At 39.0% G+C, this 25,025-nt stretch overlaps 1 protein-coding gene across 5 annotated transcripts in view; it reads left to right on the top strand.

Moving 5' to 3' along the window:
* The window catches only part of COL21A1 (collagen type XXI alpha 1 chain), a 218,319-nt gene that overhangs the window by 174,874 nt on the left and 18,420 nt on the right, over positions 1 to 25,025 (top strand). For all 5 annotated transcript variants that reach the window (XM_032463320.1, XM_032463319.1, XM_032463321.1 and 2 more), the window contains 2 exons: positions 5,312 to 5,365; positions 24,051 to 24,095. In XM_032463320.1, coding sequence (XP_032319211.1) covers positions 5,312 to 5,365; positions 24,051 to 24,095 — 99 coding nt within the window. The remainder of the gene's footprint in view (positions 1 to 5,311; positions 5,366 to 24,050; positions 24,096 to 25,025) is intronic.

Below are 25,025 nucleotides of genomic sequence, written 5' to 3'. Positions count from 1 at the left end.
TCAGTGCACAGGAAGCCAGGACCTCAACCACAGCGAAACAGATTCTTCCCACAAAACGAGTGAGCGTGGACGTAGATCCTTCTACAGTCAAACCTCTGGATGAGAACACAGCTCGGCAGACATCTCCATGACAGCCTTGACAGACCCCACACAGAGAACCCAGGAAAGCCACACCCAGACTCCTGGCCCGCAGACACTTTGAAATCATCAGTGTGTGTGGTTTCAAGCCGTTAAAGAAAAATAATTCATTTTGCCTGAGTTATAATACCAAACCGTAGCAGTACAAATAAAAAATGACGTATTATTTGAAAATAGCGTCGCCTAAAAAAAATCATAAGAATAAAGAGCTGTTAAAACTCCAGCTCTTTGGCGACAGCAGAGCAGCTGAATTTTCTGGATCTCTCCCTCTGATTCTAGTGCTGGGTGAGCAGTTTCACAAAGGCTCTTATCTTATTTTCCTAAAAAAGACAATCTATGACATTGGGGATATAAGTGCCATTTTGACATGAAGGTCAGATTTAGAGAGATGAGAATTTACCGCAAAGTCAGTAACATGGCATGGCTAAAACTGCAGGCCTCGTTTGTGTGACCCCTTTTACACAAGGTGCCTTCCAAACTGCTTGTTTATTTGGGCCGGCAGGAAAATCTCCAATCTTCTATCTTCAAGATATCCTCTGGCATTCTAGAGATTTGTTTACAGATGAAGAATAAACCATGCAGGGAGATCAAAGTCAAATTGAAGTGGCTAACAGCAAAGGATGGGTCTTCCTCCAAATTTAATTATATATCTTAATGGTCACCCACCTTCCACCTGACTTTGTGGGTTGTGGTGGCCGCAGACTGAATGACTCCCCATCCTTTTTTATTTTGTGGGTGAGTAGCAAATACCACAACATGAAAGGAAATACGCGTGCAATGCAAGTTTCACATGTCTGTTTCTGGTTAAATTTGCTGTTTAAAAATAACTGGTTTGCTGTGGAATAAACCATCTTTGATGTTAGTGGTAGAGACTGGATTGAGGAATAATGTTTAGCAGAACGTTTTCTCATTTATTTGACATCAAGAAGGAATTAGTAGTAGAATAGCAAAATGCTAAATTAGAGGTAGAGGCATGCTATGTGCCTTTTAGCAGCCAAACATATTGGCCTTTACCAGCCTAACGTATTGGTCTTTACCAGATTCTCTACACTATGAAAGCAATCAATTAATCAGGTTAAGTTCTGGTTAGAGTACTGATTTTCATATGCTCATTGTGTATTGCATTGGATAATTTTATGGAATGTGACCAAGCAGAAGTCATCCTTTCATCCCTCAATGAAACATTATTACAAGAACAAGGAGGAGAACTTTCCTAGGTGAAGATTACTGGCCGCCATCTTGTGATAATCGCCCTGCGTAATCTTCCAACAAAATGTTACAGACCTGTCCACAGATGTTTTTCCCACCTCCTTTATCCTCTCAAAACTGAGCATCTAAGAATAAACAGTCTATTCCTCCTTCCTTGATACGCTCCAATGGTTTTAAAGAAGGGAACATACAGTCTTCTGTTCAGCACTATTTTAAGTATTCTAGGTGAAAAGAAATTCATGCAGGATGTTTATTGCCCTTAAAGAATGTGCAAACCAGGAAAACAATGCCTGCATAAATGACACACCTGCTGAACCCTCTGGCCATTGTAAATAAAACCCAGTGCCAGCATTTGCAGCGACATGGATGCACCTGGAGATCGTCATTCTCAGTGAAGTCAGCCAGAAAGAGAAAGAAAAATACCATGTGATACCACTCATATGTGGAATCTTTAAAAAAAAGGGAGAGAAAAAAAAGAGGACAAAAGTGAACTCATCTACAAAAGAAACAGACTCTCAGACATAGTAAACAATCTTATAGTTACCGGAGGGGAGAGGAGTGGGAAGGGATAAATTTGGGAGTTTGAGATTTGCAAATGTTAGGCACTATATATAAAAATACATTAAAAAAACAGATTTCTTCTGTAGAGCGCAGGGAACTATGTTCAATATCTTATAATAACCTTTAATGAAAAAATATGAAAACAAATACATGCTTGTATACGCATGACTGGGACACCGTGCTGTACACCAGAAACGGACACATTGTAACTGACTGTGCTTCGATTACAAAGAAATAATGCAGGTTCAGAAAGATTATGTAACACGTCCACGGATATACGGCTAATTCAAACAGTGGTACTTGGATTCCATTTCAGCTTTATTGACTCCAAGCCCTGTGCCCTTTTGGCTATGGTGTAAACAGTATCAGTAAAATGTATGACTCCACATTACCTTCTCATAGTCTCTGTATGGCAAGTTTCTTACCTTTAAATTTGATATGAAAAGAGACTATCTTTTGTAATTAAAAAAAAAAACACCTCAGTGCCAGGTGTAAAGCCATACAAAGCCTCCAAGCTCAGGTGGAGACGGGCGGGGAGGGCAGAGAGGGTGTGGAATCTCTTCGTGAGATCTGGGCTAAAGCAGTAGTTCTCAAAGTGCGGTTTCAAGACCAGCAGTATCTGGGAACTTGTTAGAAATGCAAAGTCGTGGGATTCACCCCAGACCTGGTAAATTACACACTCTGGGGTGCGGTCCACAATCTGCAGTTTAATCAAACCCTCCAGGTGGTGATCCTTAGGCAGCCAGAGTTTGAGAATTACTGCTGTACGTGATCAAAAAAAAAAAAAAAAAGATGCTGTTTTATTTAGATAATTCGTTCTCATTCTGATGATTTCTCCTGGCAAGAAGTAGAAAGAATAAGAAGAAATTAAATTCTCAAATAACTGTGGAACTTCATTATTGATATATGTGGCTGATGGTTACTTTTTAAAAAACCTCCTAATTAGAATAACAGATTAAGACTGGGTTAATAGAGAAGTAAAAGGGGAGATTTTTACCAGCCAAAGTCATCTTGTAATCCCAAATTAGTTGTTTCTACCATTTGACAACCGTCCTACCCCCTTTGATATACGTGTAGAAGATCTAAATTACAGATTTGCTTAACAAGTCACAGCTGAGAGTCCCTGGAGGTGGGACTTACAGCAATGCTGTGGTTCTCAAATCATTAGAATCAGCTGTTCAGAGAGGCTGCTGGACCCCCACCACCCAGAGCTTCTGACTCAGAAGGTCTGTAGGAAGGTTTGAAATTTTGCATTTTGGAGAAGTTCCCAAGGGAGGTGAGGCTGATCCGGCTGGATGGGGGACCGTCCTTGAGAACCACCGACGGGGATGGTTCCTCCTGATGGTTGCTGTGAGTGTTGGGTTCAGGACCGTTACCATACAATTTCCCTCTAATGTTGGGACCTGACAGCCCTTTTCTCTAACCGTTCTGGCTTTTTTTTTTTTAACTTGCAGCTTTTGTGACGCAAACACACATCTTTATTTCTCTTTGCTATTTTCATAAGTTTTTCTGTAGAACCGTTGGATCTATGGGATCTCCCCTCCACCTAGTTTGGTTAATTTACAGGAATGCATTATTCTTTCCTCCTTCTATCCTCAGCGATCAGCTAGTGTTTGTAAACAAAGTCAGGACAGATGAACTCTTTGGCTGCAGTCGGTATTTTCACTGTGCTAACGAAATGCCAGAATTCATAGAAGTGGGAGAAGCAGTGTTTATACGATGTGATATGGTTGAATTTTTTTCTAACTGGTGGTTGTGGTCGCCACGTTTTACTGGGTCTTCCCGCTGTGGTTCATTTTGCATAATTTGGGGATTTCATTAGAATATGAAACTATGGCAAAAGCGTTGGCTTGTCTTTCGGGATGTGGACTCTGAGACTCTTTCCCCCTTAAACTTATTTCTACTCAGGTGTTTGAGGTTCTTACGAGAAAAATGTTTTCATTTTACTGTCTCTCTTGCTCTCACAGAGGATATGTTCTCCCTGATATGAGGCACATGTGGCATCATTGTTTCCAGAGAACTTTGCTTGTTAAGATGTAAATAATTTGCTGAACATCGTGGCTCTGGATGACTGATCAAAGTCTCGATGTTTGAGGGGTTGTGTGTTTCAAGAGGCTTTCCCCAGCTGCCCTTTATTTTAGTCCAGGCAGTTTAATAGCTGTTTTGATCAGTGGATATTCTACTTCTTAGGATTAAATTCGGCTATTATTTACCATTTTAAGGTATAAGGTCAGATACTTCTGTACACACTAGCAATTGATGCATTTGGGAAAAAAATATTCAGCTGGCCAGACAGTGGGTATAAAGTAAAGTGCATAAATAATTTGAGCACAGTCATTTAAAGATAGATAACTGAAAACTGTAACAATGTTAACAGCTCCCTAAAACATACATTTTAGATGTTTACTTTAAATAGATACTAAAGTGCCAAATAATTTCAAGTAATAATCTATAAATAACTCCATTCTTTTTTTTAAAGGATTTTTTCCTTTTTTTAATTATAGTTTGACTGCACATACACATTATATGGTGTGTAAATACATATATACAGTACACTGCACTTTTTTTTTTAGTTTACATAAATGTACTAATTATTGTTTCTAAGAACAGATTAGAGCTTTAGCTTTTTAAACTTACATAGTTATCAAAGGAATAAAGCCAACCACAAAATAAGAATCGACAGAAGGTGGTAATTCAGTCATAAAGGACAGTCAGTGTGCTCGCACATATTCAAGAAATCAAAATGATAATTAGTCTATTTGTGTCCTTACTGTAATTATTTTTTAGCTTCCTCATATAAATGATGTCATATGGCATTTTTCTTTCTCTTTCTGGCTTACTTCACTTAGAATGACAATCTCCAGGTCCATCCATGTTGCTGCAAATGGCATGATTTTATTCTTTTTTATGGCTGAGTAGTATTCCACTGAATATGTATACCACATCTTTATCCAGTCATCTGTTGATGACGATGATGATAACTCCATTCTTAATGCAAGTTTTTGTTGTGATTTTAAAATGCAGTCTGTGGGAGGCAAGGTCACATTATGTCCAACAGGGTGACCAGTTTTAAAGTAAAAATAGAAATGAAAAGGGCTGATATCAATGTGATGTGAGTCACATTTTACTTTGAGGATAATAATCCTGTCCTCATAAGAACGAGTATGCAAGTACCACAGTTATTTTAAAACAACTCAGTTATCTGCTGTTATGTATAGATTTGGTATTTATAGAGTCACTTTATGAATTTCAGAATAAGTTGTCAAGAAAAATTAATATCAATTCATCAGAAGTTATTTTTATTTTGTTTGTATCTAATGTGCTTTCCTGTGTAATGTTATAGATTATTATTTTAGTATGCGTACCTGAAAATGGAATTCTCTCTTCTTTTTATTGTGAAAAGGGAGAAGCTGGACCTCCGGGTGCCCCGGGGCAGGATGGATCACGGGGAGAGCCTGTGAGTACCTTCTCGATTCTGTTCTAAAGGACAAAGTTCTTCTCCAGTCATGAAATCCTTGCCTATTTAAATGCCCCTCCAGATGCCCTATTCTGGGACTTCAGGGACGTCTGGATTTGGATGTTGTAGACATTTTTTATGGAATGCTGTAGAGTATTAAAATAGTCAACCCTCTTTTACCAGTTAGGAAGAGGTTTGTGCCGGGGAAACTGAGGTGCAGTGTGAATCACAGAGCGTGCGCCCCCGCCCACACAAGCCACGTGGTCTTGCTTGAGTCTTTAATCGGTGTCACTTTGCCTCTTGTTGTTCATTGTGTTTCCTCTGGGATCATGGGTTCAATCTCATTAAGAAGGTGCTGAATCTGAATCCTGGAAATAAGCATTTTTAGTGAGTTTGCTGGATGACTTAACTTCAGATGAGGTTTGGAAATAAAAGATTTCCCCACTGTTTATTCTTATAACTCATGGCCAACATAGGCTAACATCTCAATACCAGCAGGTCTCCTTTTATTTGTCCAAGGCACCTGTCTTCAGGGAATTTGCAATTTATTTAGGGGAAATGGGTTAAGAAATTAATCATAGCCAAGATACCATATTGCAATTTATCACACAGTGTTCAGGTGGGTGCTCAGACGGGAGATACTGGACACAGAGGAGGAGAGGAACCACCAGGGCTTCCTCAGAGGGTGGACGGATAGAAGTGTTTTTAGAATCACCTCATCAAATATTCACTGAATTCCCATCTTGTGTGTTATGATGCACTTGGGCAAGTTCTCTACCTCACTACTGCCTGCAACTCCATCATCTAGTTCAAAAGACAGAAAAAATGATGCGGATAATTACCAACCTGAGGCGGTTCACAGTAGATGCCAAATATGGGTTTAACACGGAGCCAGGAGGCCAGGGTTTGAAGACAGCCTCTGTTACATCCCAGCTGTGTGAGCTTGGAAAAATCACTCCACATCTCTGAAAACGTTTCTCTGCATCTGAACAAGTGGACAGAATCATCACGTCTGCTCCGGAGGGTTGTTGTGAGGCTTACAAAGAAAACACGTGAAAACATTTGTGACAACACTGCCTCGACGCACGAGGTTATCCCCAGTGTTGAAGGAGGGGAGGAGGGCAATCTCGTGCCGTGATGTGTCTGAGGAATTTTTACGAAGGATCTGGGGCTGGACTGGTCATGAGAGCATGACTTTCTTGGAGTGAAGGGAAGGGAAGAGGGAGAGGTCGTAGGAGTGAAGACACACAGGGAGGTGGTGAGAGCTGTGCCCAGGAAATGAAGCGATGGCAGCTGGGTCTCAGGCTGCAGTGAAGGGTCCCCAGCGATGGGCGGTGGGAGCAGAGTTGGGGGCGTGGTTAGGGTCACAGCGTGGAGACCCTTGACGGTGCATTTGGGAAGCCAACGGTATTCACTCGCCATGGAAGTCCTGTGAGCAAAAAAGAGTAACTTGGTGGAAAGAAGTGCTTTCGAGGCCATTATAAGCTACTGCTGTGCAGAGTGGGTGGAAGGAGGTGAGCCAAGCACGAGGATGCCGATTCGTGGGCTGTTTGGACAAAGCGGCATCTGGGCACCAGGCGTCAGTGGGGGTGTCCCGGCGAGTGGGGACGACTCAGCGAGGGTGGTGTGAGCTCAGGGCCCCCGACCCGCAATTTCTACTCTGAAGGGAGAATTCTCAGACTTGGTAACTGGGGATGGGACTGGGTGATTTTTGTCTTTGTTCTTGTTTCAGAGTGTAAAGACTGTGTGCGTGCACATGTGCACACGTGCTCACAGGAAGATGGATTGAGGAGTGGAGACAAAGGAGGGAGAGACAATATCGAAAGGGAAGAGAAGAGAGAAGGAAGGAGAGAGAGAGGGAGGTGGGGGACAGTGGACACGAGAGCTGGGCTGGAGTTGGAGCTGATTGTTTTTGTGTGTGTGAGTCAGTGATTTGGAATCTGTGACTCCTTTTGCCCACAGAAGCAATGTTCCAAAGGGTCAGACTGACCAGCCTGTCTTTGTAAACCATCATGCAACGTGAACAGCCTATATTTGCTTTGAAAATAATACTATTGTAATTCTGGTAATAGACCCAGCAGAGAAAAGCGTCGTGGGAAACGAGGGGTCCCCCGGGGGTGTCCCCCCCGCCCCGAGGCAGCCTGCTCCCTGACTGACAGTTGCTCCTGCCCTGTGTCTTCCCTGCTCCCTCTGAATTCATTCAAGCCTGACCCCAACTTAGAGCTATTGCCCTGGCGTCTGTTTCCATCCCGGGCAGCATAGCCCTTCAGATTTTAATCTTTGCTATCTTGTCTCCCTTCCTCGCCACGTTCACTGCATTCCTAGCAGGTGTAAGGCAGTGGGTTTAGTGAGGAGAGAAACTCGGGGACTTACAGCCTCGTAGGAGAAACAGGCAGTAAAGAGATAAACAAGTGAAATCAAAAGGACAGAGTTCTAGAAAAAGACAAGCGAGGCGCTGAGACAAGGAATAAGGGATAGTGGAAGTATTTAGATGTAATCTCTCCTCCGAAAGCAGCCAGATTGGGAAACCAGGAGGATCGGACCAGAGAAGCCAAGAAAGGGCTCCTTACTCCATCCCTCTCACTGCTCCGTCCTTCCCTCTGGGTGGTAGAGAGGAATGCAGGTTTCCTGTGCCAGGAGATGCACTTGGCTAAGAAAGCGATTTAAGCATCTAAAATGTGCCCGTGTTATCTGGGTGGAATTTCTCTGATCTGTTTTCTCTTCCAATGAAGAACATATAGCGTTATGTTATTCTGTTCTTCTGATAGTTAATGACAGCGTGGTTGCTAGAAATCTGTCCCACGAAGATAGAGCTTTACCATTAGTGAAAAAGCAGGAAAAAAAAGGAGGTTTTTATACATGGTGGCGTAAAGAAATGAAGGCTCTTCCATTGCGTTTGGATGCTGGTTTTAAGTGTTTGTGATAAGTGATTTGGCCCCAGTAAAAAGGATGGGTTCACTTTATTTGTTCTGTAATGTGGCAGCCAAGAACATTAATGGAGCTGAAGTTGGAAAGACAGAAGCTCTCAGAAAAATGCTTTAAAGCTAATTAAACACAGCTTATAGTAGCTGGATGCTAGTTTATCCCTGTAAGCAGACTGATAAATATGAACACTAACTCTTGGAATTCAGACTGAGGAAACAGAATGTATTTCATTGGCAAATGACTCTCCTGCTTTAAAGTACAATTATATTCACATGCCTGTAGTTTGAAATTTAAATTTAAAGGCTGGTTCTGGCCAGTCCTAGTAATTTAGTCTCTTTTGGTAATTTAGTAATTTTCTAAGTGGCAAATTATATGCAGTTAACCTCAACCCAGGTGATAAACTCAGTTCTAACACTTGCTGGATTTATTATGACTGGTTTCAACCACGTCTCGCTGTGTTTAAAGATGATCATCTTTTAGTCATTCATTCAGCCAGCATCAACCGTCTGCTTCGTGCCAGGCAGCATGCTAACTGAGGAGAAAATGCAGATTAATTTGTCATGGTCCTGCCCTCAATAAGTCAAATGCGCCGATAGATGAGTACATCGTATACACGTTAACAGAGGCAGGCATGGGGTGAGGTGAGGATGGGGAGCCTTGCCAAGTTGTAGGGGACGTGTGTGACACTGAATGGGTTTTGGGGACATTACTGAAGGGGATTCAGCCTTTTTTAAAATCACTATCTATTAAGATCTAATTCACATGCTGCTGTATAAAATTTACCCATTTAGAGTCTAGGGATATATTCAATATCATATAGCAACTTACGATGAAAAAGAATATGAAAACAAATACATGCATGTTCTTGTACGACTGAAGTGTAATGCTGTGCACCAGAAACGGACACTTCATTGTAAACTGACTAGACTTTAATAATAAAAAAACAGTGCTTAGGGGTATATTCTGAAACAAGATGCCCTCTTGGCCAAATTCTGGAGGATAAATTAGAGTTGTCTGGTGGCTGGGCCCGCCAAGGCAGGAACGTGTAACGTGTTCTGCAACATGGAAGTAAAAGGAATCATGACACTTTGGGAGAGGCTGTTACTAGTTCAGATTGCTTAGGAATTCTGGAGGCGATGGGATAGAAATACTGGATTAGCTTGTCGGGGTAAGGAGACACCAAATCAGGAAGGGCCTGTGTGTCTGTGCTGTTTGGACTTAAATCTGAGAGTAGTTGCCACCACTCAAAGGTTTTAAACAGGGAAGCGAGATGTTCAGATTGAGAAAGTTGTAGAAATATCCACGAAATTTTCAAATGGGACAAGAGCAGAGGCATTTAATTACAAAATTTCTTTCTGTAGATATTCGGTACAGTAGGTTGGAAACTGCTCCCCCCGCTAGGATATCAGATCCTAGTAACTAGAACTTGTAAATGTTATTGCATGTGGAGAAAGGGTCTTTGCAGATGTGGTTAAATCAAGGATCATGTGATGGGGAGATTATTCTGAATTTTGTCCAAGGGGAGGGTGATCTTATCAGTTGAAAGGATGTAAGAGCAGAACTGAAGTTTCTCAGAGGAGGCAGTGAGGTGGGAGTGATGCGACCACAAGTCAAGGGATGCTGGCAGAAGTCGGAAAAGGCCAGAGATGGATTCTCCCTCCCCTAGAGCCTCGGTGGGGAGTGCAGTCCCGTCTAGACTTCAGACTTCCAGCCCCCAGAACTGAGATTGAAGAGCGTTCTGTTGCTTTAAGCTACCAAGTTCATGGTCAATTTTTACCCCAGCCGTAGGAGACTGGTCCCCTGGGCTCCTCATCTAGTCTGACCTTGGACAGTCACTTAAGTAGTGAAGCTCTGTAAAGCCACATGAGTACATCCTGGTATGTATCACATCCTCCTTAGATCAAAACATTTGGGCTCAAAGCAAGTCGATCAACAGGTTTAAATGACAATTTGCTTAAAAGGAAGGCTCCGTAATCACTCATATTTTCAGATTCGTCAATTTTGTTAAACTCTCTTGTGTTTTTCAAAAACTTCTCTTTGTCCACTTCGTGTTTTTCTACATTTTTACATTATTCTATTTAGTTAATTGCCAGCCCATATGTCTTCTCTGTACTGTTCCTCATGTCAAAAAAATTGGAACAACCCAAATGTCTGATACTTAATGGATTATGAATATAAACTGTAGTGTAAACATGTAATACTCTTTGAATATGTGTGCATAAGAAAGGATTTATATGGCAAATATGTGGTTTAATCATGTTCCCATCACTTTGCTTAATTTTTTTCCCCCAGGTTGCTTTTTGACATCTGCTATGTTCCATTTTTGCTTGTCTATATTTTTTTTCTCCTGTGAACCTGTTCTTGTTTTGGTAATACATTATAAAAAAAAAATTAAGGCCTGGCTTTTGAGTGTTTGGCAATGTTTCTTTTTCAAATACGTTAAGCTGGTCAGACTGCATTTGCAATTTTGTGCCAGGGAACGGGGAACAATCAGGTGGCTTCAAGGAATCCTCAGGTGTTGGAAATGCGGTTTCCTACCTTCTCACCAATTCAGTCAGTTTCCCTCAGGCAGGTAGGTGGATGGGGAGACAGGGCAGTGGCCCGATGATGTCTTGTGTTTAGTGTGGCATTTCCCTTCAGGCAGAACCCAAGCCACCCCCCGCTAGCTCTCTGCTCCCCAGCCTGCCCCCCGGTGCACGGGGGGCGATGGCTCACAGTGAAGACTTGTAGACAAGACTTTGGTCCCACTCTTTGAGCCGAGATCCCTGGAACTCCACGACGATGAGAGGAAGGATGCCATGTTTTCTGGACCTACGGAGGTGAGCACATCTTTCTTAGCTAAAGATGTCTTCAGTCATATTCTGGACATGTTTGCTGTACCATGTTTCCAAGGTTGAAGCTGTGGGGATCACTGTGCTGTATCTGAAGATATTGGCTCATAGACACTTTTGTTTCTTTTCCTCTTTTTCAAATTCTTGCTGAACTGCATGTTACCCTGGTCTTTATGGCGTATGTTAACCGCTGAGGGGGGCCACGCCAGTTACGTAAGAGTCAAGTAGTTCTTTTATTTTACCATCTTCTCTGCTGTGTGATTAAGTGACATGTCCTTTTATGCACGGAGGCCAAAGACATGCAGTCAGTCCTTGGGGGAGGTTAATGTTGAGCTGACATGGTGGTTTCCCACACAGAATAATCCACTTTTAATAATGTGGAGGTGTCTTTATTTACCCACTTGACTACATTTTTTATTTAGATTGAGAAGAAAAGTAAGAGGAAAAAAATCACACAAGTTGGGACGGGGTTCTTATTTGATTTGGCTTATTTGATTTGCAATTGTGTGGCAAGCTTTTTAAAGTGGGTACATACTTGTAACTTTTTTTCCCCATTCCTCTTTCAGGAACCAGGAGTGGCGCACCCTTGGTGCATGTTGAGTGAAGCAACCTTAACCTGATACCTGCTGTTAAGAATTGCACGTGGCACTGCTTCGTGGGAAAGCAACCCACGCTTACCAATTCAGAACATTTTGAACAGTCAGTTGCATTTATTATTGTAATGACAACTTGCTAGTTCCAGGGTTATGTCTCCAAACCTGACTGAGACTGACAGTCAGAATGCCCTTTGAAGTAGGTTTTATCTAAATTAAATCATGTAAATGTCCAATGGGTCTGCGGGAGTGGCTCAATTTTTAAGCAACAGCTACAACGTTTTTGGTCTCCCAAAATACGGCATTTGGCATTTTGTAATGACTGGAAAAATTTTTTTAATCTTTTTCTTTTAACTTTACAAAGCCAATGTTGGCCGATCATCTGTATAAATTAGTTAATAAAGTCCTACGAGGTTGGACTGTGGATCTGCGTACTTTCTACTGTAAGTGATTTCACTGCTATTGTAACACCAGACCGTCATCAAACGACTTCATAAAGCAACACTGTAGACTTGAAATTTAGAAGCTCTGTGCCTGTGCTGATTGTTGTTACTGTTGTTTTTTTGGTGAAATCTTTTCAAATGTGATCATTGTAAGACCACTAATAAGCATTAAAGTACACTTACTTAAATCGTTTTCCTTCTTCTTTATTCATTTCTTTATCTGTGTCGAACCCAGAAATGACAAGAGGAATAAATTCAGCTGAACGTATGAAATGATGCACGATTAATTCTCAGACGAGTAACATCTCCTCCAAGTAAACAGAAAGGCATTGTTGCCCCCCGGGGCTCAGGGTTCCCACCGGCGTGGGGATGGGTGGCGTCCAACTCTGTTTTGAAGAGAGTGGGCGAGAGGAAAGTTACACCACCATCTGTACCACCATCTGTATACGGTATTGAGTCTGGATTTCATGGTTTTCGACTTTACAGTTTTGTTTGGTAGTCATTCCGGGGGCAGGGGTGATTTTGTGTACTTCCATTAAAAACCTTCGGTACAAGGTACTTATACGATATTCTTGAATTAGTCCAACTACGTTCTCCATTAACAAAGCATGAAAATGCAGAATGAAGAAAACAGTGTTGATCAAGATAAGGCATATTTATTTTAATTCTCGGTTCATGATCCATTAAAATGGCTATTTTTAGCAGACGAAGTGAGGATGTTTTACATTCAACCTGCTTTCACGAGTGTGGAAACTATATTTTTATAGGATCTGATGAATGCATACTTTGGTAACTAGGTCATTTCATTTGAAAGATCTCTTTCTTGTTTTTTATGTTTAAAAAATCTTTTCAAAATGCTTGAGAGTGTGCCACATTGAGCACTACACAGAGGTTTAATGTCTCTGTGAGTTAACACTGTCACGAATGATACAAATCATATTTATGTTCTGGGTGTGTTTAAGGGCTGTGAAAACACAGATGGGGAATTTCTGAGAAGGAGCACTTGAAAATTTTGCTTTATATAAAAATGCATTTTTATTGTTGAGATCCAGGTCAGCATCGAATAGTTAGGTAATTGATGGCCAATAGTTCTAGATATTTACATGGTTTGTACAATGATTTCTGTAACTTTGAATATGAACTGAAGTGCTCTGTTGTTTAGACACAGTTAAGTCATAGGGGTGTTGCTTGGTTTTCATTTTGGTGGTTTAAAAGATTGTGGCTTTGAAATGCTTTTGGCAAAGATACACACTTTGAGGGTTGGAGAAAACAAAGCAAGGTGTACTTTAACAAAAGGTTTTATTAATCATGAATAGGCCAGTGTTTATGAATACGTTCCAGGAGCCATGTACTACTCCGATGGTTCACAATGAGTTTAATCCGATGGAAATTATCAACACAAAATACTAGAATGTAAATTTCTTTGAGTAATTTAATTAGAACATAGGTACCAGGCTTTTTCAGTGAAAATATTTCTGGCGTACAAAGTAGAGAGAGTAATTTGATTAAAGTTAAATCAGGGCAAAGGAGTCGCATATGGTTTCTCTGTTCTAAAAGCTATGAATAATTTCTTTGTGGTCATAGAACTTTTTTCCTTTCTGCTGTCTACAGAAAAGAAGGCACTTAATGGATGGATTTGGGTGAAGTATGAAGAAGCTTCTGAGCAATAGATCTTAAAAGTGAATTGAAACCACACTAGGGAGCTTTAGAGTTGTTGCAGAGTCTTACTGAGACGTGTAGTCAGGCGCTAATGTTTGCTAAGCAATCACAGAGTGTGCAGCATTGCCCCAGGTGTTTTTGGATGGAATATTTATTCCCCAGGTAGGGAAACAGGCAATCCACTCAGTGAGCATACCGTGCAGAGGTATATACATCGACACCCTCTGGTGGATTACTGGCTCTGAAAAGCCGGTAGAGACAAGTGAAGACAAGTGAAGTTAATCATGAAGGGCAGAATATTATGAATTTTGATGAAGGTTTAAAGATTGGTGGGCAAATGATCTATGGTCGTGTTTAACCAGAGAGGCATAAAATGGATTATTTGAAAATTCAATTGGTAGGAAACCAGAAGTCAGACACTTCTTGATGACTATATATTTAAAGACTCAAGAGAGTCTTTATAAAAATATATATATATTATATATATATATATATAGAGAGAGAGAGAGATAGAGAGCAGTGTTACTACACTATGATCCAGAGAACCGTAGCGAGAAACACCAGAGATTGCTTATTAAAATTCAGTTTCCTGGGCTCATCCTTACACATCAGAATCAGCAGCAGAAGCCCAGGAACTGTGTTTTCAACGGCTTCCGTGTGGGATTCTGATGTAAATTTGATAACTAATGATACAGAGACTGATCCAGCGGGGAGGGTGTAGCTCAGTGATAGAGCACATGCTTAGCATACATGAGGTCCTGGGTTCAGTCCCCAGTGCCTCCATTAAAAAAATAAATAAAATTAAAAATAATAATATAAATAGACTTAATTAACCTCCCCCCCCCAAAAAAAACCCCAACAAAGAGACTGTGATCCAGGAAGATCAAAAAAGAGGACACAAAGGTCGTAGAGACAAAAGCTCCCTACTCAAGGAGAACGAGTGATTTTTTGTGACGTTGGTTAGGGAAAATGGAAGTGTGACATCATATCATCCTTTTGGGTTGTGTGTGCTTTAATGTTTTTCTCTGGCTGAATACCCTTTACTATTGCCATAAATGATAATATGAAATTGTATTGCCAAATAGGTTCACTTCTCTTGGCATATTTAAAATACTTTATGAACTTTTGGCGAAATCTCAATTCTATCTATATGCAACTGACCAAGACTAAAACGTGTTTACATGAAGGTAGAGAAACACCTCACAAAGATAGAAATTTGGCCCTTTACATTTGTTTTATCTCCAATTTTGCATGAAAGTGTGAGGCTGTTCATTTTCCTGGAAGTTTACTTTGAAGATGGGTACAGTATTTAAGGGGAAAATGATCGTTAGGTCTGGTGCATTACCATGTTGGGTTTGGAAAAGTTGATTTCCGTTATGGTAGGAAAAATGGGGACGTGCTCCCTGGTGGGGCTCATCTTGTCAAATGCCAACTTCCTAGGCGTTTTGTCAAAGAAATTGCTCCTTAAACACAGTGTTATCCTTCCCTAAGAAACACTGCTGCCTTTTGTCTGGCAGTGTCTCCTTAGCAATGTGTGGAAAATTGTCTGCGGAAATAACTTCCCAAGGCGTGAGAGCCAGGCACACCTGTCACTCTCTGGGGTCACGGTGTGAGTCAGGTTAAGAGCCTTTCAGCAGTGATGTTCCAGTTTGCAGCGTACTTCTCCCGTGTTAGGATTTCTCATTTTTAAGCAAACAGTAGCCACAACCATTAAACAAACTTTTTTATGTTGAAAGACTGATGTATAAACAGTAGTTTCTTGGATGACTTCAACGTGAGGGAAAAAAGAATTTTTTTTCTGAGAATTTTTTGAACTATTAAACTTCATGGGTTAACTATTATTATTTGTACATTTTAATTATATTTTATTATAGAGTTACATTTATTATTTTTATCCATTATTCATATTATTTAATATACATTCTTATTTATTTAACTGCTCTTAAGAGGCAAGAAATAAGACACACAGAAGACAGCAAATTAGATACAATTTCCAAATAATCCGTTATTTCCTTTTTACCATATGAATTAACTAAGGTTAAAAATTCATCTGTTTGTTGTCTTCATCAAACTAACTTCACCTTTGATTTGGTGTCTTAAAATACCTTTGTTTGGTGGCTTCTGTCTTACAGGAAAGTGCAAAAAAATATTAATACAATTTTCAGACTTCTCTGGAAAGGGGCGTATCACATCGACTTAGCAGCTGAGTCAGCTAGAAAAGTCTTTGAAAAATCCATTTTCAGTTTTCTCCTTAACGAGAAATTCACCACAATTTGTTTGGAGTTACACAGTGACATTCCATGTACCCAAAAGTATAGTCTGCACTTTTTCGGTTTTCAGAGGCTCAGAGCTCATCTTAGAACAACTCTGGTATTCGTTTGGAACTTTTCAAGTTTGAATTGGTTCTCAGTGTTGCACACGTCTGAATGCGTCTGTTCCTTTCACTCATTAAAGTGTTTCACGTGCAAGATCTCCGTTGGCTCACTGATAGAGAGGGGCAGTTTATTTCTCTGGATTTTGGGGTTCAAGACAGTTATGTGACTTTCCCATGACATGGCAATGCAGACTCTGTCTCTGGGTCTCAGTTTTCTTCCCTGCATCCTCTGGTGTATTATTTTAAAATTTGCTAAACCTTTACCTTTTTTTTTTCTTGTTCAGAAAAAAATACTTTTACAACAGCAAAATCATTTAGAATATCTTCTTGGCTTTTAAAAAGTGTAGAAATGACTTTAGGTGCAAAAGAGAAATGTAAGGAAGATAAAGCAACTTGACATGGACCCCCCCAGACAGCTCTTTTTTTCTTAAGATATTCCTGGTCTCATTCTGTAACTCATGATGTCAAACTGGTAGCAATTTGTTGTATATACACATGAGTCGATCAAAAATATTTATCAAGGCATTTTCTATTGAAATTATTTATCTTTGGGTGCTTTGGTTCCAGTGCCATCTGAGGCTAGGGAGAATAAATTCATCCAATGTCACTTAGATTACTTTTTTCCCCTTAAAGATGAAGGAGAGTCGTAAAACTGTATTAAAAAGGGAGGAGTAAACCTAGTAATTTCCTTAAGGGTCATTGCAACACTGGAATTTGACACAACATTGTAAAATGACTATGACTCAATAAAAAAATTTTTAAAAAGGGTTATTGCAAGTAATTGTATATTGGTTTCTTTTGGCTCTGGCCGCTACGATTGTGAGTTATTTCTGTTTAGAGTTATCTTACCCCAGAATGATCTTTTGTACATCATTCATGATGATCTGCCACTTAATGTGGAATTTAAAAAAATTGAAAAACATTGTGGAATTCAACTGCAAATATATTAGAAGCTTTTAGCCATATTTCTTTCTGAAAAAAATAGCAATGAAATATACTTAAATTGTTTAAAAAGCAAGAGTCATGACTGCATTTTTTTCCCTTTTTTATATTGAAGTGTAGTTAACATCTAATACAGTATTACATTTGTAATATAATATTACATTAGTAACGTATAATATGATGTTAGTAATGTACAATATTACATTACTTTCAGGTGTTCAGTATAGTGATTAGACATTTATGTGCAGTGTGAATTGATAACCACTGTAAGTCTGGGAACCATCTGCCCATAGCAAGTTATCATAGTGTTACTGACTGTATTCCCTCTTCTGTACAAGTGGCTTATTTATTTTATAACTCAGAGTTTGGGCCTCTTAATTCCCTTCGCCTGCTTTTGCCTCGCACCCCACCCTCCTCTCTGGTGACCACCACCTTGTTCTCTAAACCTATGAGTATTCTTTGGTTTTGTTAATTTGTTCTCTTGCTTTGTTTTTAAGACTCTGCATGTAAGTGAGATCACATGATATTTATCTTTCTCTGTCTGACCTACTTCATTTTAGCATAATACTCTCCAGGTCCATCCATGTTGTTGCCAATGGCAAGATTCCATTCTTTTTTGTAGCTGAGTAGTATTCCACTGAACACATACATCATACTGTCCTTATTCATTCATCTATTGTTGGGCACTTAGGATGCTTCCACATCTTGGCCATTGCACAGAATGCTGCAGTGAACATAGGGGTGCATATATCTTTTCAAATTAGTGTTTTTGTTTTCTTTGAATAAATATCCGGAAGTGGGATTGCTGGATCCTATGGTAACTCTATTTTTAATTTTTTGAGGAACCTCTATACTGTTTTCCATAGTGGCTGTACCAATTTACATTCCCACCTGACAGTGTACAAGGGTTCCCTTTTCTCCACATCCTCAGCAAATTTTTATTTTTTTGTCTTTTTGGTAATAGCCAGACTGGTGTGAAGTGATACCGTGGTTTTGGTTTGCATTTTCCTGATGATTAACAATGTTGAGCATCTTTTCATGCGTCTGTTGGCCATCTGCATGTCTTTGTTGGTAGAATGTTTATTCAGATCCTATTCCCATTATTAAATTGGATTATTTGGATTTTTGATGTTGAGTTGTCAGAGTTCTTTGTATATTTTGGATATTAACCCGTTATCAGATATATCATTTGCAAACATCTCCCATTCAGTAGGTCACCTTTTCACTTTTTGATGGCTTCCTTCTGTGCCAAGAGCTTTTTAGTTTGATATAATCTCACTTGTTTATTTTTGCTTTTGATATCCTTGCTTGAGGAGACAGATCCAAGAAAGTATTGCCAATACCGATGTCAGGGAGCTTACTTCCTTTGTTTTCTTCTAGGAGTTTTATGGCTTCAGGTCTTACATTTAAGTCTTTAATCCATTTGAGTTTATGATGTAAGAAAGTGGTCCAGTTTGATTATTTTGCATGAAGCTGTCCATTGATCCCAACATCAGTTATTGAAGAGGCTGTTTTTTCCCCCCACTATATTCTTGGCTCCTTCCCTTGTTGTAAATTAATTGACCTGGACTGTGTGGGTTTATTTCTTGGCTCTCTGTTCTGTTCCATTGCTCTGTGGGTCTGTATGCTAGTACCACACTGCTTTGTTTATCGTAGCTTTCTAGTATAGTTTGAAATCAGAGCATGACGCCTCCAGCTCTGTTCTTCTTTCTTAAGATTACATTGGCTATTTGGGCTCTTTTGTGATTCCATACAAGTTTTAGGACTATTTGGTCCATGTTCTGTGAAGAATGCCATAGGTATTTTATGAGAGATTGCCTTGAATCTGTAGATTCTTTGGGTAGCACGGACATTTGAACAATATTGATTCTTTCTATTAAGAATGATACATACTGATCATCATTGATCTATCTTTCCATTTATTTGTGTCATCTTCAATTTCTTTTCTTTTTAATTTTCTTTTTCTAAGTGTCTTTATCTGGTTTTGGTATCAGGATAATGTTGTCCTCCTAAAATGAGTTCGGAAGTGTTACTTCCTCTTCAGTTTTGGGGGAAATAGTTTCAGAAGGGTAGGTATTAACTGTTCTTTAAGCAGTTTGGTAGAATTTACCTGTGAAGACTTCTTGTCCTGAACTTTTGTTTGTTGGGGTTTTTGTTGATGACTGCTTCAACATCGTTGCTAGTGATTGGTCACTTCATATTTTCTATTTCTTTCTGCTTCAGTCTTGAAGATTGTATGTTTTTATCCATTTTTTCTAGGTTGTCCAATTTTTTTTCTAGCATGTAAGTGTTTGCAGTAATCTCTTATGTTCCTTTGTATTTCTGTGGTATCAGTTATAACTTTTTTAATTTCTATTTTTTGGGGGTTCTTTCTCTTTTTTTCTTGGTAAGTCTGGCTAAAGGTTTAATCAACTTTGTTTATCTTTTCAAAGAACCAGCTCTTAGTTTCATTGATCTTTGCTATTGTTTTTTCAGTCTCTGTTTCATTTATTTCTGCTCTCATCTTTATTATTACCTTCCTTCTAGTAATTTTTGGCTTTCTTTGTTCTTCTTCTAGTTTCTACCCACGCTGATGTGCGGTCTTTTCTTTATGTGCGTTGGTTGTGGAAAGTCTGTGCTGCTAGTCTTCAGGTTGTCCTCAGGGATACGTGTTCTGTGTGCAGTTGTGGTTTTGGTGTGCGTGTGGGAGGAGGTGAGCTCAGGATCTTTCTAATCTTCCATTTTGATCTGGAACCCCGCTGTAGTATTTTTCTAATAATCAAAGTCAGCCAAACATGAAAAGGCAAAGGTAATGAATGAGGGGCAATGCAAACTCTTTGCGCCCCCTAGTGGGAAGCCTTAGATTGCCAGAGTCACCTTGTATACAACATTAAACTGGGGAATGAGGGTAGACAAAGGCAAGGTGGAAAGGAAAAAAAAAAAAAAAAAAAAAAAGAAGAAGAAAAAAGAAAAAGAAAAGAAAAAAAAATGAGAGAAAACTCCTCAAAATGGATAAGGAGGAGGAGGACAAATTTTGAGACATGGAGATAACTGATTTCATCTATTTTGGAACTTTCAAAGGTCAGGAAGGAGCTGTGAAAAGTCATAAAAATTTGTTCATTTTAGTCCCAGTGCTGAGCTAAGCCCTTGAGAGAGCTAATGATATAATGTACCAACCCCATGAGCTAACTTCTGTTATCCTCCCCCATGTATAAAATCGGGACACTGAGATTCCAAATTAAGTAAGTGGCCCTGCCGTCCATCAGCACTAGATAGTGGCTGGCTGGCTCTGGTGTCTAAACTTTTAACTGCTTCTACTATGCTCTTTATTAATAATCACTTGGGAGTTTGAGATTTGCAAATGTTAGCCACTATAAATAAAAATACATTTAAGAAACCAAATTTCTTCTGTATAGCACAGGGAACTATATTCAATACCTTATAATAACCTTTAATGAAAAAGAATATGAAAATGAATATATGTATGTATATGCATGACTGGGACATAATGATGTACACCAGAAATTGACACGTCATAACTGACTAGACTTCAATAAAATAAACTAAACTAAACTGCTTTCTATAAAAAATAATAATCATTGTAATCTTTGTAGCTAATAAGAATGCTACTTTCAATATATGTGTTTTTATTGATTGCATCTTTAGGAATGAACAAATCAATTCCTGATGTAATAGAAGAAAACATAATATACTTCTAATATTTTGATAACTGTGATATTAAATCTATAACTATAGAGAAAGGTTGAAAATTTTGATTTAAAAATGCTATTAATTAGTTTTTAGTACATTGAAATTATTGCATTAATTAAAAGCTGATTTGATCCAAGATGCTCTAATTTCAGGAGTAAAATAAATGCATCCATTGCATGTGGAAAAGTATAAAGTGATACCTGTCTTTTCCAAGTAACGTATTATGGATACATTTCCTTCATTATAAAGTGGCCTCTGGGAAATAGGGGCCAAACCCTTTCTTCTAAATTATGCATTTCTATTTTTAGTGACTTTTTTGTTACACAGCAATGGTTTAATGGTTACAAAGAAGCTTCTAGAACATTTTTTTCATGTCAGCATTCTTTCGCCACAACGTTACACAGGATTTTCCACTTGACTTTCTGCTCTTCTTCAGACCCAAACTGAAATCACAGAACTGGAGGAAATATGCGCCTTTATTCCTACCAGATAAAATGCTTGTTTCTGTCTTTACTTATACACGTTCACAGTTGCCTGAACCCAAAACCACACAGGCTGACAATGAAATATAAAATAGTTTGCTTGGAAAAACATTTACCCTATGAAGTAATTGTTACTAAATACTTTTGGATCAAGAAACTGGTGACTTTCAAATGATTTTGAATAGTATTTCTACTAATGAAAAATTGGCAAAGCTTAGTCAATTTCAATAAATGTATGAGGAGCCCAGGAAAATATTGTCACGGGGAATTTTATTAACTAATACAGCTCTGAGCGACTTCAGCTTTTCTGGGGAGGCTCTTTCTTATTCCATGCATGCTCTTGGTATTTATCAGTTTTGCCAAGAATTGCTTTTATAAATCAGTTTTACATTCTGTTTTTTCACAGTATGTAGTTTTATGTGTTTTTGCTTGGTATTTATAAAGTATTTAATAATTCTTGGTAATACCGGGACCTAGAAGATACGATGACGTCTTTTCGTATCTGCGACATGTATTAATGCTTTAGTAACTTACGAAGACAGGCAATAGGAAAAGGAATCTATTTTTTCCTAATCTGAAATCTCCCCTAAATACCCTCAATATCTGATATGTTGAAATATTGTAAGATTTTTGGCTCTATCGTGATGTGGACCCTGCTCAGAAGTAGAATTATTCAGGTAAAAGGTGTTCAATCAAATCCAGGGAGCAGAACTGGGAGGTGGGGGGTCTTAAGGCCTCCTTGGGGGATGGAGGCCAGGGCACTGCTCAGGGACGTCTGGGCATAATTTTGTTTTTCCCAGAGTGAGAGTGTAGCCTGACTGACACTGGGACTGGCTTCAGAAACAAGAGTAACCAGTTGCTCTCTGCACAGTGTGAAATTCAGCTTCAGGTCTGACAGTATCGGGGCAATTGCATGGTCTCTTTAGGATCCTTGGGGCCAAGGGACACAACATCAACACAGCTGCAATCAAATTCAGTGCAGAAACATGTGTGGCCACCTTGCACCTGATAAGATTTTACAGACAGGTTTTCTTTAAATTCAAAACTTAATCATTATGGCGAGTTTGTGTGAGCGTGTATTTGAACAGGAGATGGTTATAGGTGGTTTCATGCCAAATCATGGTCTATTGAAATGAACGCCTTTATTTTGACCAATATTGGCTTTCATTGATTGCATTGAGAGTTTTCATTTTCTGCCTTAGAAGGCTGCAATTCACATCACTCTATTTCCTCGTATGCATGATTCAGTTATTTACTTTTGCTTCGTGTTTAGCGTGCTGGTAGGGTACACACTGTGCTCATGGTTTATAATGTTACTTGAAAAGTTTATATTGTTTCATGTTACTCTCTAGTGGGGATGTTCACAAAGGCTTGTGTTTTCAACCAGGATGCTCGCCCCTTGTTGCTAGTCACCGCTCTCGGACGACTTTTGTTCTCTGCAGAAGGTGCAGTGCCGTGGCGAACTGAATTGAGCCGAACAGAATCAAATTGAATTCCAATTTATGACTCAAGTTTCGATCTTAAACCTAGAACTCTGTGCTCTATCTTGCACCATAACTGTGGCCAACACGTGGACCAGTATTGTATTAAGAGTTGAGCTGAGAAAATGAAAATAATGGCAGGTCTTCCCTGTTGTAGAAGACACTTCATCTCTTTGATGGTGGCGTCTGTACCAATTTTCTCAGGAGCGCCGTTATTCTTGAATACCCTGATGATGCGGAAGGCTTTCACAGAAATACTGATGGGCCCCCAATTTTCCTGTCTTTCAAATTCCCGTTTCTGCGAGAGTCAGTGTGTACATACACATGTATACACACGTGTTCATCATTTCAGCTGACGCAAGGATTGGATTCAGAAGTGTCATCAAGAAGGAAGCTAAGAAAAAAATGAATAAGAAATAAAAATTGATTAGTACCATCACTGTTTGGGTGATAAATGGTCATTTTGGTAAATGCAGTGAATAGAACTGCTTTCCCATTAATAAAAGGACTCACTTTATTCTCAAATTTAGACAATTAGCAGTCATTTTTCCTGAATTTTGCTAGAGAACTTGCGCATTTGGGTTGAGCCATGTGAACGAACTCTCTCCCTCCCTTTCTTTTTCTTTCTCTTTCCTTCCTTCCTTCCTTCCCTCCCTGCCTTTTCTTTCTTTCTTTTTCTTTCTTTCTTCCTTTCTTCTTTTCTCTCCACAAACTGGCCTGCATAGTCGCCACAATTTTATCAGCACGGAAATCATTTGGAGAAAGATTACCATATCTTACATAGTTTCCTGGGTGCCTCAAGGTTCAATTTGGAGGAAATTATTTGCTTTCTTTAGTTTTTAATTATGCTTGTGAGACTGTGAGGGCCTTTGGAACTGCCATACTGAATCTGAACTCCTATGACAGTCTTTTTTGCATCAATCATTGTAAGTAATATAGGAATGTGTTCGAATGAAGTACCTGTCTTATATTGTCATTTGTGTTGGTCTGAAAGAAGAAACAAGGTTAATATCGTCATAGCTTCTCTGTTTTTAAAGCCTGTACTTAAAACTTTAAACATCAGTAAGTGTTCATACCATACTGAATCTCGTAAATTTTGTCTTTTTCAAAATTTGATTGTTATAAGTGCAGTTTTATGCTGTAAACAGATGATATGTTTGATGATTTGCATTATTTGCAAGTTAAAAATCCAGTTGTGACTTATACTTATACTTAATGATGCAGTCTAAAATGTGCTTTTATTAAAAGTCTTTCTTTCTTCTTAGGGCATTCCAGGATTTCCTGGAAACCAAGGATTAATGGGACAAAAAGTGAGTATTAATGAAAATTGAAAGATGTTGGCCTGGGATCTGCTTATTAAAAGGGCAAAGTGGTGGTGCCTCTGCAGATAGAATCCATTTTTACCACATTTATGACAACAGTTAAAGGTTCAAATATGAAATAATTTCAGAAGCTATTATTTTGCCCTTACACGTAGATTTTGTTTTGTTTTTATACAGATAATATTAATTTGGGTTTATGTATATGCTTTCTATTTTCCTGGTTACTTTTCTGTCTTGTGCTTCTAGACCATCCTTTTGGGATAGCTGAACTGTATCTTTCCTGAACTGTATCTTTAGAAATTCTTTCGGTATGGATATCTTGGTAATAAACTTTGTTTTTGTTGAATTACAAATATCTTTACTTTACTCTTTATTTTTGAAAGATAATTTTGTAGGGTGTGTAACTCAAGGTCGATGGTTATTTCCTCTTAATACACTGAGAATTTTCTTCTGTCATCTCCCAGCTTCCATGGTTAATGATGAAAAATCTCTCGTTCGAATCACTCTTCTTTTGTTAGCAGTCTGTCCCTTCCTTTGGGATACTTTTAAGGTATTTTGTTTTTAGTGTTCTTAAAATGCACCATGATGTATCTAGATATGGGCGTTTTCTTATTCATCCTGGTGGGAATTCGGTTTGCTTGCTGGCTCTGTGGAATTATTTCCCTTAACTCTGGAAGACATGGCTGTTATCTCCATGTTACCTCTCTTCATTCCCTGCTGTCCCCTCTTTCTGGAATTCTAGACAGACATATTTTATTCCTCTTCATTTTGTCCACTGCATCTCTAAATAGCTTATCTTTCATATCCTTGAGTCTTAAATTCCGGTTAAATTTTATGGATATATTTTCCAGTCTATATATTCTTTCCTTGACTGTGTCTAATTTACTGTTTAAACCATCAATTGAGTTTTTTTAAAAA

The sequence above is a fragment of the Camelus ferus genome, chromosome 20 (genome assembly GCF_009834535.1).
Source record: "Camelus ferus isolate YT-003-E chromosome 20, BCGSAC_Cfer_1.0, whole genome shotgun sequence".
Lineage (NCBI taxonomy): Eukaryota > Metazoa > Chordata > Mammalia > Artiodactyla > Camelidae > Camelus > Camelus ferus.
Note: the sequence above shows the minus strand (reverse complement) of the source record. Positions and strands in the feature narration are given on the sequence as shown.